The following is a 14,814-nucleotide window of genomic DNA, read 5'->3' as shown; positions in this document are numbered from 1 at the left end:
TTTCTGTACTATGATATGCCAACCCTTATTCATCAAATAACTCTTATGGTATATATGCATAAGATATACATTCTAGATTTGCTGACACTGCGCCCTGGCCATATATGCCACTTTCTGTGCTCGCTGCACCACCTCGGGACACCGCTTGCGCCTAACCAGCCTGCAGTCTTGGAAGAAACCCTCGTTGCGTGGAAAACCGTTGCTGCCATCACTGAATGTCACTAGACCTGAAAATAAAAATTCCATTGACGTATATTCCATGGACACGAAGTTCCATACAAACTATTTGTTCAAAATGTGAACTAAAATGGCAATCAAAACGTCACTATTATAACCTATTTATTCACTTGAACAACAAATAATTTTACTTATTTGACTAATATTTTTTATTCTAATCCAGTTTTACACTTAGACTCGAGTTCTTGTATCATGAGCGCCACTCCGTATACAACTACAAGCTGTCAATATTGACCATGCTAGTCAGTTTGAATGAATATCAGTTCAAATCAGTTGAACACAGTGAATGTTCGGAACGCCAAATCTTGTACTTAATAGATTTTATTATATCGATGGAAAATTTAAATTCAGAACACAATCTCTGATAATGTTTTAGTGCGCCGCGGAGTATATTAATACCCCGAGCAGGAATTAACGCGTGTACGTATCGAGTAAGTTAACGTTCACGTAATACTTCTAGATAGCTGTTTTTCTATACGGGCTTGGAAATGTGACTCCACTGCACCTGATAGTAAATGGAATGGGGTCCAATAGAATGTCGACTGACGAGAGATGATTACCCCTCAGCAGTAGACACAATTATGCCGGCCTGTTGAAAGATATACACAGGCTACTCCCGGAACGCGACACACTTACGTGGGCCACTATGGCGGGTTTTAACATCTTGTGTACGGTACTCGCCATCCGGTCGGATATAATATATATTCTACCAATGTTTGACAATGCTATAAAACAAATTCATACTGACAATTCCCATACATTTTGAGTTTTCAGTTACCATGGTTTCCGGATTTACTATTCGAAGTTTACACGCGCTCAATTTTCATGCTGCCGTGTTTTAGTTCCAAATACGCTCACGGACCGGTGTTCAAATTTACATACGATTATTTAAATGAAACGATAATGTACACCGTCATGCGTAAATTCGTATTACAGGTATTGGTTTAGAACAAACCGGAATATTAGGATCAATTGGCGAGGGTTAATCATTTCTTGTCAGTCCGCAACTTTACCTTCAAATTACACCATTTACCATCAGGTTCTCCCTTTAAATTCTCATTCCTCTTTAAAGGAAAATCCACCAAAGGTCATCGAGAGTGTATTACGTTCAATTGTAATGTTGATCAATTTTCATCAGGGCCCTAAAGAGTAATAGAAAAGCTGCTACTCACTTATAAATTAATTGTTTTACAAATAAAACAAACCATAATAATTAATTCGTCCATATCTTTTTCCTAAGTAGACATTTTCTTACACGAGCCTTGGGGTGTATAATTTAACTTCTTTCATATTAAAACAATAAACGTCTACAAATAAAATCTGAGATAAAAAATATTTCATTCGAAGTTAAACCCACAAAAATTCACTCAGAATAATATTTCAGATCAAAAGGTATTTCATCAGCCTAAGATCCTTTTCACTTTGTTATATAACGAAAAGTCATTGCAATAGACATTTCTTTTGTAGCAGAAATTGGTAAGATCAAACAAGGCGAGTGTTGTTTTAGTATTTCCTATTCCAACATGGAGTGGGTGTATTTTGTTATTACTGGCTTGTATATACTACTCGTGGACCTATGCAATATTGTATATAGATGACAACATTTGCTTTTTTTTACAAATACGGAAAAGTGGTCCCACTGCATGTGATGGTCAGTGGAGTGGGGTCCAGAAGAAAGACGCATGACGAGAGATGATTACCCCTCGACAGTCGACATTATTATGCCGGCCTGTTGGAACCGGATATCCATAGGCTGGTCCCGGAACGCGACACACTTACGTGGGCCACTATGGGTGGTGTTAACACTTTGAGTGTTTGTTTTGAAGTCTTCGCTTAGCTTCTTTTTTGTATAATAAAAGATTTATATACAATTTGTTTTTCACATACAATTTTTAAAAAGAAATGAAATCCATATTTGATTTATTTAAAACATAAATCCACTGCTATTTTCGACTGTTTTAGGAATCAAATGACAGACAAGAGGCAATATGTTTGAAGTGCGAAACAAATAATAGCCAACAAAGAAGCAATCGTCTGTCTGAAGTATTTCTATTTTTTAGACACTTAGACATGTTGAATATTCTATTTGAAATAATAAAACTTTGGAAGTCTGTGAAGATGTCTAAGAATGTTAAAAAAGGAAAATGAAAATTGATTTAAATATAAATCAATGCCACGTTAATTTTTCCTTCCACAAAACAATCCCTATGAAAGCATGAAACGTTATAATTCCTATAGCTATGAGAGTAAATGGATATTAAATGACTATTGTTGTCACTTATCTGCTTTTATTCGACTGTTAAAAAATACCATTACTTTTTTTTATTTCACTTGACTGATAAAGGGTCAAGAATATTGGTCACCTAATGGTTAATGGTAAGCGATACAACCGCTCAATTACAGCAGCAGCACCATAAAGAACTTTTAAATACAACGTAATATATGGCAGTAGCGGCGATAGCCTAGTTGGGTATGGAACAGACTGCCGAGTCGAATGCCGCAGATTCAAAACCCAATGGCACACACCTCTGACTTTCTAGAAATTATGTGTGTATTCTTTGTGAATTGCTTGCTTTAACGGTGAAGGAAAACATCGTGAGGAAACCTACATATCTGAGAAATTTTCTATAGGAATTTTGAGGGTGTGAGAAGTCTACCAATCCGTACTGGGCCAGCATGGAGGGAGGCCTAATCCTTCTCAGTAGTAGAGGAGGCCCGTGCCCAGCGGTGGAATAATATATAATATAGGGCTGATATTATTATGATATTATACATGGCCGTACGCTCGTCATCCCGAGACATAAGATGATGCCTAGTAATTATGCATGCTCGATGCTACTTGGGGGTAGATAGATATTGCGTTGGAACCCACCCAGATAGTCCCTAGAGACCTACGAGAGATATACTACCAATGAATATGCACAGTAATATACCAAGCAAAAGAAATCATCCTCAATCGTAATAAATTCCCTACAGTCTGTATGTATTTAGAATTTATAAAGATTTATACTAAATAGAACTCTCGTATGCGGTCAACGGGCGTGGTTTGTGGTTGCTCACATCCCTCTTCATGAGAACCAGCATCTGTTTGAATCTTGGTCATTTTAAATGAATGTGTGGTCACTTCGATCTGTTATAACTAATTAATAGATTTACATTTATCACGAAACAACTAAGTCCATAATAATATATTAAATATTATATTCTCATTAATGAACAATCGTCATGTAGGGATAAAAATAAGGTAATCCCAAAATTTATCCATTTCTATTAGCTACTTATTTAAATAAATAGAATAGAAAGATGTGAAATTTAAAAAATGTTCAAATCCCGATCTCTGACATTTCAAATATTATCTGTGTTTTCTTTGTGAATGATGTGTGGGTATGTAAACTCTGCCAATCCGCACGAGGCCTGCGGGCACGGGCCAGTATGGAGGACTAAGGCCTAATACCTCTCAGTAGTAAAGGAAGCCCGTGCCCAGCAGTAGGACAGTAAGTATATAATACAGGGCTGATATTATATTATCATATTGATGTCTCTTTTTCATATCCTTGACACCAGTTAATGTTTCGTTCTAATGTGAAACTATTAATTGTTCATTTAGTTTTAAGAATGATATTCCTTACAATGCAATCTGGCACACGACTTTTACTCGTCGACAAATCCATGTCATGTCATGAATCACGCAGACAATAGATATGGCAGATGGACAAGAACATTCTGACAAGAATAATAAAAAGCGTATCTTGATGCTTTATAAAGTGAAATACATCGATATATATGTACTAAGTGTGAAATGATAATGTTCTTGGTACAAGAAAAAACCTTCATTAAGATAAAAATTGGATTTTATTGCGGTTTTTTTATATTTTAATTTGGTTCTTAGGTGGTTTGGCTGTTTGGAGAGGATGGATGATAGGAAACAGATAAAGAAGATATATAAGGCGAATACGGATGGAAGGACCAGGTCAAAAGTACCCTGAACCGGCGGGAATGCGTGAAGGGATTGATAAAGGTGGAGGAAGCGAGAAAAGTATGCCAGAATCGTATAAAGTGGCAATCCCAAATCTCTGTCAACCTCTATGGGAGAAAAGTGTCATACTATGTATATAATATAAATTTCTCTCATAGAAAATCGGTATAAAATCCGTAAAATAACTTTATTTCGATGTCTAACATTCACGTTAACATAGAAAATCATTATATGACATGTGTAGTAGAATAGGAATTATACCTATAGTTTTTATTTTATTTACTTTATTATCGTATATTATATGTGTTTTATTTATTTAATTATTTATAAACCCACGCTCCAACTTCTCTGTACAAATAATTTCACTCTATGGTTGTCTGGAAGAGATCGCTCTAAGCGATAAGACCGCCTATTGTTGCATTTATTATAGTTATTTTGTTTATAGGTTTTATTTTTTCTTTTAGTTATGTGGTGTTCAATAAAGAATTTTCTATCTATCTATCTAGGAATTATCGTGTTTCCCATAGGAATTTCATAAAGTTTTAACACACAAATCAGTCCGCTATATTCAAATTGCAGTCGAAATTGCGTACAGCTTCGTTTTGGCTTTGGGGATACATTGCTAGTTTATTTTCTGTAGGGGCAACTGCTATTTGGTATTGCTTTAAAACTTTAATAAGCTAGATAACGAGTATAAAAATAAAAAATAAATATTATGCGGGATAAATTATCCTTTAGATATATTTTTTTGTATATATAAGCACGGCAAAGTGGTCCCAATGCACCTGATGATAAGTGTCGATTTTCGAAACATTATTATAACTCGCTAATCGCCAGGCGAAACAATTATGAAACCAGATAATGTCAAAAAATGTGACCAAAATTATAATTTCAGGATATGGAAATAGAGAAACTAATTTGTATATTTAAATTGTTATTTTTTATCATAATTAAAAAAAAAACAAAAAGCTCCGTCGCCGTATTACGTGGTAGCTTTGGCAATTTTCATTTAAGCCGAGGGAATTTCACTGCAAAAAGCCTGCGGAATCTAGGTCCTTTTAAGATTGCCTGATCCTATTTGGTCTTATGATTAATTGAAGCTTTCGTAGTATTTGTGTAACAGGTTTGCTCTCATTTAATTAATTCGAACTTTATTCTTATTGCAACAATAAACCTACATTTATTTAATTCCGATCCAAATCTAATATTTAAAATTCATTTTAAATCGACAACCTTAATTTTGTTAAATTTAAAGAGTGATTAGTTATTTGTGGAAAATTCTACATAACCGTTGAAGATTTATCTTCTTTTGGACACCAAAGTCAATATTAGGGCTTTTATAGATTGTAACTTTAGGACGAGCAATCATTGCGGACGTCATTAAGGTTTGTTCCAGCAACATATTCTACGTCTCGTCCAAAGCATTAACTTTGTAAATTGTTATCAATAACAAACCTAAGCCCCATACTCTTCCACCACGAAATTCCCCTTCAAACTTCATCCCATCAGCTCGCCAGAAGACACCATGGCCGTGGAACCAGCCCTGCATAAATTCCCCTTCATACCTGCAAAAATAAAACCATAACGTATAAAACTAGGTGATACCCTCATATTCATCTATACTAATCTTCTATATCTATATCTATACTTATAATAAATCTGTAGAGAGGTCAATTCTGTACATGAAATATATTTCCAAAATAACTATCAGGGGGTGATTAGGGATCGATACTAATGCCAAAAATGCAATTAGTAAAATTTTTGTCTGTCTGTCTGTCTGTCTGTCTGTATAACCGTTATAGAAACAAAAACTACTCGACGGATTTTAACGAAACTTGGTAAAATTATTTTTCATACTCCTGAGCTGGTTATAGTATACTTTTCATCACGCTATAATTAATAGGAGCAGAGCAGTAAAGGGAAATGTTGGGAAAACGGGAGAAGTTACTCCATTTTTTAAGCTTCCGTCGTGTGTGCAACCTTAATGGTTAAAGCTACACAGAAATCATGTATGACGGAAATATTCTCCTTAAAATTATATAAAAAATATCCCACGACAGCATATGTCTATCTTTTATGGTTGACTCACAATAACACGTGTAACTCCCGATAGCTTACCAGTTCGAAGCTTTCTCATTATATTTGTCTACTCTTACGTTTATAACACTCTCAGTCATCCCTAATTAAAAAAGTTTATATTATTAAATATTCCATAAAAAAGAATCATAGAAATCGGTATAGAAACACCAAAGTTATACATGAAATACGCTAATAATAAGCCATCACGCGTGAATACTGAATCATGCTATAAGGATTATTTTTGTATATATATAAGGTCGCGAACGCACAGGCAGGCGGCTTGCTTGGCACCGAGAGGCTAGCGAATTACCTAGCGAGTAGCTTTGTAAAACGAACATTCTCGAACGTTCCCGACCGGCCTAACAGCTAGGCGCCAAGCGCGCAGTGCAGCCGATCGCGAACGTTCGAGGATCGGTCGCCGCGCTCGACGCGTCTCGCGGCCGAAGGTATAAAAAGGCAAGGGTTTAAAAAACATCCCGACAAATTGAGCACCTCCTCCATTTTTGAAGTCCGAAATCCACGCGGGCGAAGCTGCGGGCGGAAGCTAGTATATTATAAATTTTATTTTTATTTATTTTTGCGAGTAACTCATGACTCAAAATTTTTAGTAGGTACACAAGAAAAAGATGGAGAGTTTGTCTATTTGAAAGTGCTCATCTCAAAAACCAAATAATAAGAAGCTGCATTACCCCTGAGAGCTACTTTTTATTCCAAAAAAATATTTATCCCGGAAAAACTTTTTAATGCAGAGAATTCCGTCTGTTACGTTTTCAAGGGTAAACCAATTAAAATTGTTTTGATAAAATTTCGTATAAAGTAAGTATAGGCTTTTTGTTATGCTACAAATGGAATTTTACATAAAGTGTGAGCAAAAGCTAGTATAATAATTAGGATTCTACATTTTTTAAATGACGAGAAAAATGCTGTTCTATTACTACCTCCAAGCAATCCTATGTCTACTTTGAAGGAATCGCTGTAATCACTAGATATTTTCAACAATATTTTGATGGCAGTGACTAGTGCAGATTAGTTGATCCTTTACTTGATAATTCGAAGTTACAGATTATTAAGTTACAGTATTGTTGCTATTATTTATCGATAGGCGTTATATTATGTAAGGCAATTGCACCCACACATTCGCGCCTTTTATGTCCGAAGGGGTAGACTGAGGCGTAATTAGTGCATCCACTTTCCATCGTGTGTATTCTGGCCCATGATGTGGTAGGAGGCAAGCCTGTGGCCATACCGAGTACAAATTTCAGGCTTCGGGCTGATAATGAGTAGAATAATATCGCTTTAAAAAAATTGCATTCAATTAATTTGTATTCACAATTGGTTGTCTATAAAAAATAATGAATTAATATGATTTGTTTAATACTGGGGATAATTTTCAATTAAATTAATCATAGAATGGTCTGTAACAAATTGAAAATTTGTACTATTTTGATGAGTTTTTCCATTACTGAATTGAAAGCATTCCGGTAGAGACAACGAAATACGTCTATTCCATTTCCATTCCATTCTTAGTGAGTTATATTTTTTTATTGAGATAAATCATAATAACGTTTCAACAGCCCGTGAAACAATTAAATGTTTCGTTTAAGGAAAATTTATGTTTCCGCTCTGCCTTCGACGGGCGAATTTTGCTATTTAAATGTAGGCCAGATTTTTTACAATGAATAATGTATTATATATTTATAATTGAATCACAATAATTATAAAAGGATTTTGAATATTTTAATTTTTATAAAGCCTATGAAATAGGCAATTCTCTGTTGTACAATTCAGGGGTGTTTTCGAATGGAATAATCTATTCTAAATTTAGTTGCGAGCCTCGGATTTTGAACCCTGTCTAACTCAGATTTAAAGCCCGCGTAGGCTGGTACAACGCAATGACGTGGCTATTTATAATGCTAGAAAAAGTAATATGTACATAAGAAAAATATAATTTTATTTCATTTAGATATTCCTACAGAGAAACTCATTTTTGATTGACTACTTGATGTCCTCCAAATCACTCAAAACAATATCTTATATACATAATATTTTGAACACATAAGAAAAAAATATACATAAATCGTATTCAAAAACTTACTGTTTTAATGCGAAAGATAAATTTAGATGATATTTACCTAGATTGCCTTACTTGCGTAGTTAGAGTTATATATAGGTAGAGTGCGCGATATGACTGCTGCTTTAAGGTATCGGGTTCCTATTTCGAGTCTGGCATTTATATTGAGTTTTTCCGTTAAGTATCAGACTGAAGTCTAGAATTTGTGCCCGATATATAAGCTCTCCCCCTATCAGATCATGGGACGGAATACACAGAGCAAAATTTGCACTGGAATGTGCACTGGTTGTGCCTCTGCCTACACCGTCATTGATAAAGTGCATATATATATATACGCATGTGTGTTCCTTATTAAGCACACATAGACTAAAACCTGGATTAATATACGAATATTTTCATCCTAAAAACGTTCACAATGGAATAGGCTCATCGGGTAATGACACAGGAGAATGGTGTCACGAGCAAGGAATCAAACCAAGAAATAAGGCCTTAATAATTCTTAGAAACAAGCTTCAAAAATTTTCTTTATTCACGCATACCCTTCTAACAAGAACAAAAGAAATTATTCTGAGAGGCAAACAGAAATTAATTGACTCTTATTGCTTTGATTTCAAGTGTACACTTCCGTAATAAAATATTAAATCTTGGTTCAACTGTTTTCAATTTAATTTTACCATCCTCGTTTACCCGTCGATATCAATAATTGCTTATAATAGAAGTAATTTATAAGATATTAAAATACGAGAAGAGAGGGCAAGTAGTGCTGTGTGATGGTAAGAAACTGCCTAGAAACATTCATGACGTAAAGTTGTTACTAAAATACTATGAAACTAATGTGGGTTTAGATCAAAAATTTAGTACATAAAACTATATTCTAAGTGTAATGCTCTCAGCTATATGAGTTAACTTGAACTAACTTAGTTTCGTTCTTGGTCTGCAAGTCGTATAACAGCTGTTGAAGTTTCTGAATCAACAGATACGTCTTGCAAAGTAATGTTTCTATAGAATAAATTAAAAGCGCATTCGCTATAACTAATAATATCACTGAGAACGTTTAAAGTCTCATTAATTCTATAGTTTAAAGATAATATACCATATGATTCATATGAGAAGTTACAACTCTCGACAATGCAATCCATACTTTGATTCTTATATCATAAAAGCGAAAGAAAACTCCGTCTGTCTTTTATGGTTTGACAGTCGTAACAGAGAACCGATTTCAAGAAAATTTGGTATGCATATAGTTTGAGACCGTGGGACGAATATAGGCACCTTTTTTTCCCAAGAAAATATATACTGGGATTTTCATCTCGGACAAAATGTATCACAAACAAAACCTGGTCCTGCTTCCTATTAATATTATAAATGCGAAAGTTTGTGGGGATAAATGTATGGATGTATGTTTGTTCTTATTTCACGAAGAAACTACTGAAGAGATTTGTATGAAACTTTAAAGTAATATTGATTATAGACCAGAATAACACATGGGCAACAATTTATAATGATTTTGTGTAATTTGGTCATAATATAACGATACATATCAAGTAAGTTGGAAAAAAAAATAACACCTTCACGCAGGCGAAGCCGCAAGCAAATGCTAGTCATATATAAATAAAAAACACAAAACCCAATTAATCGATATTTCAGTATTTTTAGACCGAATTAATGAAGATTCCGTGTGCGTCCCGATTTTATCTCACCAAATAAACCGAGATGAGTTTGAGTGATGGGAAATGAGTGAAGCTCGAGATTGATGACCCTTTTGACTTTTGTTAAACATCCGAAGACAGCTGCGGATTCCAGTGCCTTTTATTTGAACTGTTAAAGGTATTAGTAACTGTTTTCGTATTGACTAAGCAATAAATGTCTATGTTAAAGTATTTCGAACATCGTATTTTTTATCTGGGGTATTTCTTTCTCACTTTTATTTTTCAGGATATTACAGAAGCAAATACTAAACTGGTGGTATATGGTTATACTGGTGGTAGGTCTCTTATTAGTGAGAGTCCGCCTGGGTAGGTTCTACCGCCATGTCTATTTCTGCCGCCAAGCAGCAATGTGCAGTTACCGCTGTGTTCCGATTTGAAGGATATTACAGTCAGTGTAACTACTGGATATAATGAGACTTAAATTCTCATGTCTCAAGATGGCGAGCGCAGTGGAATACCAAACAATACTTTATAATTCAAGATGTTGGATGGTGTTTCTACTGTTTATGGGCTGTCGTATCGCTTACTAGCAGGCGAACGGAAAACTCGTCTCACAATTCAAAGCAAATAAATAAATAAGGAAGTAATTAACTAAATTAAATCAGATTAAAGCCAAGTACTGTCAAGTTTTGCGCTTTGCCATTACGAGCCTACTTCATCCTCCGAATCGATTAGCAACTTACGTTTTCCGGGGCGCGGAGTTCCAGATTAATTAATATCAAACGATTTTCCATTGTTAAATGGTTTGACAGAATAATTTTATTACGATAAGATTGCGGAAAGAAAGAGTGATAAATGTTGATGTTTGTAATTAGTAACAATAAATTATTTGTTATTTTGTTTGTTCTATCCGTTTTTTACGTAGAACTTTTTACATTACACTAAATTAAATTACAGAGCTGTTTATTTCACATAATTTAAGCGTGTTTATTCTACTTAATCAGAATTTTATTATCTCCGTAATAATCTCAAGTTTATATCTGAAGTGTTCGGTAGAGGCGGAACTAATCTCATATTTCGTCGAGTCAATCAGTCATAAGATGCGATAGAAAGCGCCTGAATAAGTCTGTTTTTTTAATGATACACAATTTTTTATTGGTCATGCTGAGAATCGAACCTGGAACACCAGTGTTCACACATCGAGCATGCCGACACTAGTAGCGGTTAACTTCCCTTTTAAGTCTAGACTAAAAAGGAAAACTAACTATATTTTATTGATAAACTTATAACATTAGAATTTCGAAGGTATGTGAAGTTTGCAAAGTTGAATTAGGCTAGGAGTAGTGGACCAAGAATTTTACTTATTATGACATATAAAGTTAATTGCACTCACTTTGCACCGTCGGGAAACGCCATGACACCAAGTCCAGAGCAGAGACCTCCGATCATGGCTCCGTCATATCTCGTCCCGTCAGGCAGCATCAGATGACCCATCCCATGCTTCTGCCCTTTAGCGTTCCATTCACCCACATACCTCGTCCCATCTTCGTACTTGTACGCTCCCGTCTTCACTACTCCTGGATCTGCAACTGGAATTTTAAATAGGATTCGTTGGTTTAGTGGCGGCGTATGTGGGCTGTGGCCTATGTCCAAAATTGTTCCTTTGTCGGGCAACGTTGTGAGAATTATCCTAATTATTTCAAGATTTAATTCTCAAATGTGTTGACAGACAGATAGAAGCTCATAAAACTAAAACATATTATTTACGCCTCATGTTTAAAAAAGTATGCGACACCGACCCAAGTTAAGTGTAAGATAAGACTTGATGGAATTCTTCCATGCATTTATTTATTAAGTTAATACGCAAACCGGAGTGATATCAAATATCTTAACAATTTTATAAAAAAAGATTTTGCTGCTGGACGAAACTGCAGATGATACCGCAGTATCCAAAAAAAATCACTTTATAAAAAACATATTACTTGCATTCTACTTAGATACTTCGAGTTAAAAAACATTTGTAGTTATAATGGCTTTTTAACTATTCTTGATTGTAATAAAACTCCTGGTAAACTCTTTTTGGGTTTAAACTTTTTCTTTCTAAACTTATTCTATTAGGATGAGTTCTTTAAAACAATTTTTACCCTAAATACTCGTCAGAAACACTGATTCAGGGAGCCTGCAAAATAATTCTGGTAGTACTTAGTAACACCGTTGTGTAAACTACGTGAAAAATATATTTTATTGGAACAAGTTTTATATTCTATAATGGGTCTTTGAAGATTTGAAACAAACATCGACATTTTAATCATATTTCCGCAGTATAGTATCAAATATTACGTATAACAAAGTCTGCATCTAACAGTAAATTTAATTTTCTAGTAAATTGTTTTATTCATGGAAACAAACAATATGATAATTAATTTTGATCAATAAAATACAATCATTCGAAAAGTAAGATATTTTTAGAACTAGTGTACAATTATTCCTTTTTTAGAGTAGTAAAATGAATTTCTTACCGTCCACCATGCTTGCTGCCTGCCACAATACTGTCTCTAGCGAGTTTGTAAGGATTCCGTGCGACAGTAACGAAGCCCTCATGATCTCATTAGTTTGAAGGTAGAAATGCATACGAAGTAAACTTCATTTGGATGGGTAGCGTATGCAGTTGTTTTTATAGAAAAAGGACAAATTACGAATAAGGTCACCTTATGGTAAGTAAAAACAGAAAGTCATAAATATATTAAAATGGGAGATATTTCTTCTGAACTAATTCCTCATTACTACATTTTCTAAATTGTTAAGATCTTCAATGGCATACCTACACATCGCACTCTTATTATTACTATAATGCGAAATATTGTGAAAATATTTGAATGCTTGGACGTTAGGATGTTTATCAGAAATAAACGCTGACGGCTGAACGAATTTGGATGAAATTTGGCACAATAGTAGAGCATGTCCATGATTATAGGAATGATGAAACGAAATAGATAAGCTCTATTTCATCGGTAATTTGTTCTAATGGGAAATGTTTTTTGCTGATTTTTTAAATAGATGACGTTTACGTCGTACAGGTGTCACTATAAATGGCTAGTGTTTTAGGGACTTGGTAACGGGAAAGGCTTTTCACACGAGCAAGGCTGCCAGGAAATACTAACTGTATGAAAAAAATACATAGAAGGACATTTTGTAAGACTAACACCTACATTTCCCAACAATGATGGTGCCGATGTCGATAGACGTCGATCCTCCACAAATGGTATGGTAAGCGGAGTGGAGTCCAATAGAATGTTGAATTACGAGATAGTCGACACAAGTATGCCGGCCTGTTGGAACCGGATATATTTTTGTAGAAAATGAAACCGATAATAAATAAATTTTCAAGTAAATTTGTTGCAGACAAGTAGGAGTCGAAATCCGTATTTTAAAATTTGCTAGCTCAAGAAACCTGTATAACAAAACGTTAATAGGAAATAATGGAGCCGTCAGAAAAGTGTCGGATTGTTGCAAAGTAGGAAGTGACAATTGCCACGAACGTTTATTGAATACGACATCCAGCTAATCACGGTATGAACTGGGTATGTTGCGGGAATTTTCCAGCTCTTGATTATATGCTAATTATGCAGTTCTATCTGGCAGTTTTTTGCTATTACTGTACTAGAATTTTATATTATTTCTTTCTTTTACCAGACGTAGCGGCTCCGTTTTTAATTCTATTTGCGTAATTTAGCATCTCTTTATAACGTATTTTGGTTTTTGCAGTAGTTATAATATAAAAGTGAATCTATAATTATTTATGAAACGCTTTTAAATGATGTCTTTAATGTATGAGAAAAGGTAAATATTAATTATAGCACATATTTTTGTTAACATGGTCATCGCTCATATTATGCCGACTGGTGAACATTGAATTCCTTAAAGACTTCCAAAGATAAAATTAATAAATTAAGAATTAAGCCTTTGAAATTCGATAAAAGGGATAAAAAATGAAAAAGAGACACAATGATATCAAGTGACGTCACTAGGCTTTACAGGGTGCGAATCAATTACTATGGGCACTATCCCCACTACGTGCACATTGCAATATTTGAAATATGAATTGCTGCTCCATTTCATAACCAATTTTATTGCTGGTTTCACAAAAGGGATTCTTTGGCGTAGTATTTATTATTGCCTATAAAATCCTTGTTAAAATATATCATTTAAATTGTTTTTAAATTTTCAATATAATATTCTTCTACCAAAAATTCGGGTATCTCTACTCTTTATAACTTGAATTGGTTAAAAACACAAACTAAACTTTTTGTTTATAAAAATAAACGTAACCTAACTGCTTTTAATAACAATAGAAAGAAAGTAGAACTAAAATATTATTTTACAGTCAAGTTTGCTTGCTAAGTTACATAACTTCAATCTGAAAATATACAAAAATCTCTAACGCTGTTTATATTCAAAACATAGTTTTGTTTTCTACATTGAAACGTAACACAAACGCGACGTTCAATTGACATAGGAGATAGGATATATTTTATATCGGCCCGGATAGCGATCACCGTACACTGTACAAAAGGTATGAAACACATACAATATAACATTGATTACTGATCTAATACTATAAAAGTTTTTGCTCGCGCAATCGGCCCGCGTCTAATAGTTTCCCGTGATAAAAGTCTCGTTATATATTTTCCCGGGATAGAAAGTAGCGTATGTTCTTCCCAAGGTCTCAAACTATCTCCATATAAAATTTCATATAAATCTGTTGGGTAGTTTTTGAGTTTATAGCGTTCCGACAGGCATAC

General features: G+C 34.4%; 1 protein-coding gene across 1 annotated transcript; it reads right to left on the bottom strand.

The window, feature by feature from the left end:
* LOC115449530 (MORN repeat-containing protein 4 homolog) lies at positions 1–12,622 on the bottom strand. Its single transcript, XM_030177376.2, has 4 exons — positions 12,532–12,622; positions 11,406–11,601; positions 5,669–5,778; positions 1–227 (listed from the first exon to the last, which is right to left on the bottom strand). Exons 1-4 carry the CDS (start codon positions 12,611–12,613, stop codon positions 73–75), a joined length of 543 nt encoding a protein of 180 aa, XP_030033236.2. The 5' UTR covers positions 12,614–12,622; the 3' UTR covers positions 1–72.
* Positions 12,623–14,814: the final 2,192 nt, after the last annotated feature.

This window comes from Manduca sexta, chromosome 22 (genome assembly GCF_014839805.1).
Source record: "Manduca sexta isolate Smith_Timp_Sample1 chromosome 22, JHU_Msex_v1.0, whole genome shotgun sequence".
Taxonomy (NCBI): Eukaryota; Metazoa; Arthropoda; class Insecta; order Lepidoptera; family Sphingidae; genus Manduca; species Manduca sexta.
Note: the sequence above shows the minus strand (reverse complement) of the source record. Positions and strands in the feature narration are given on the sequence as shown.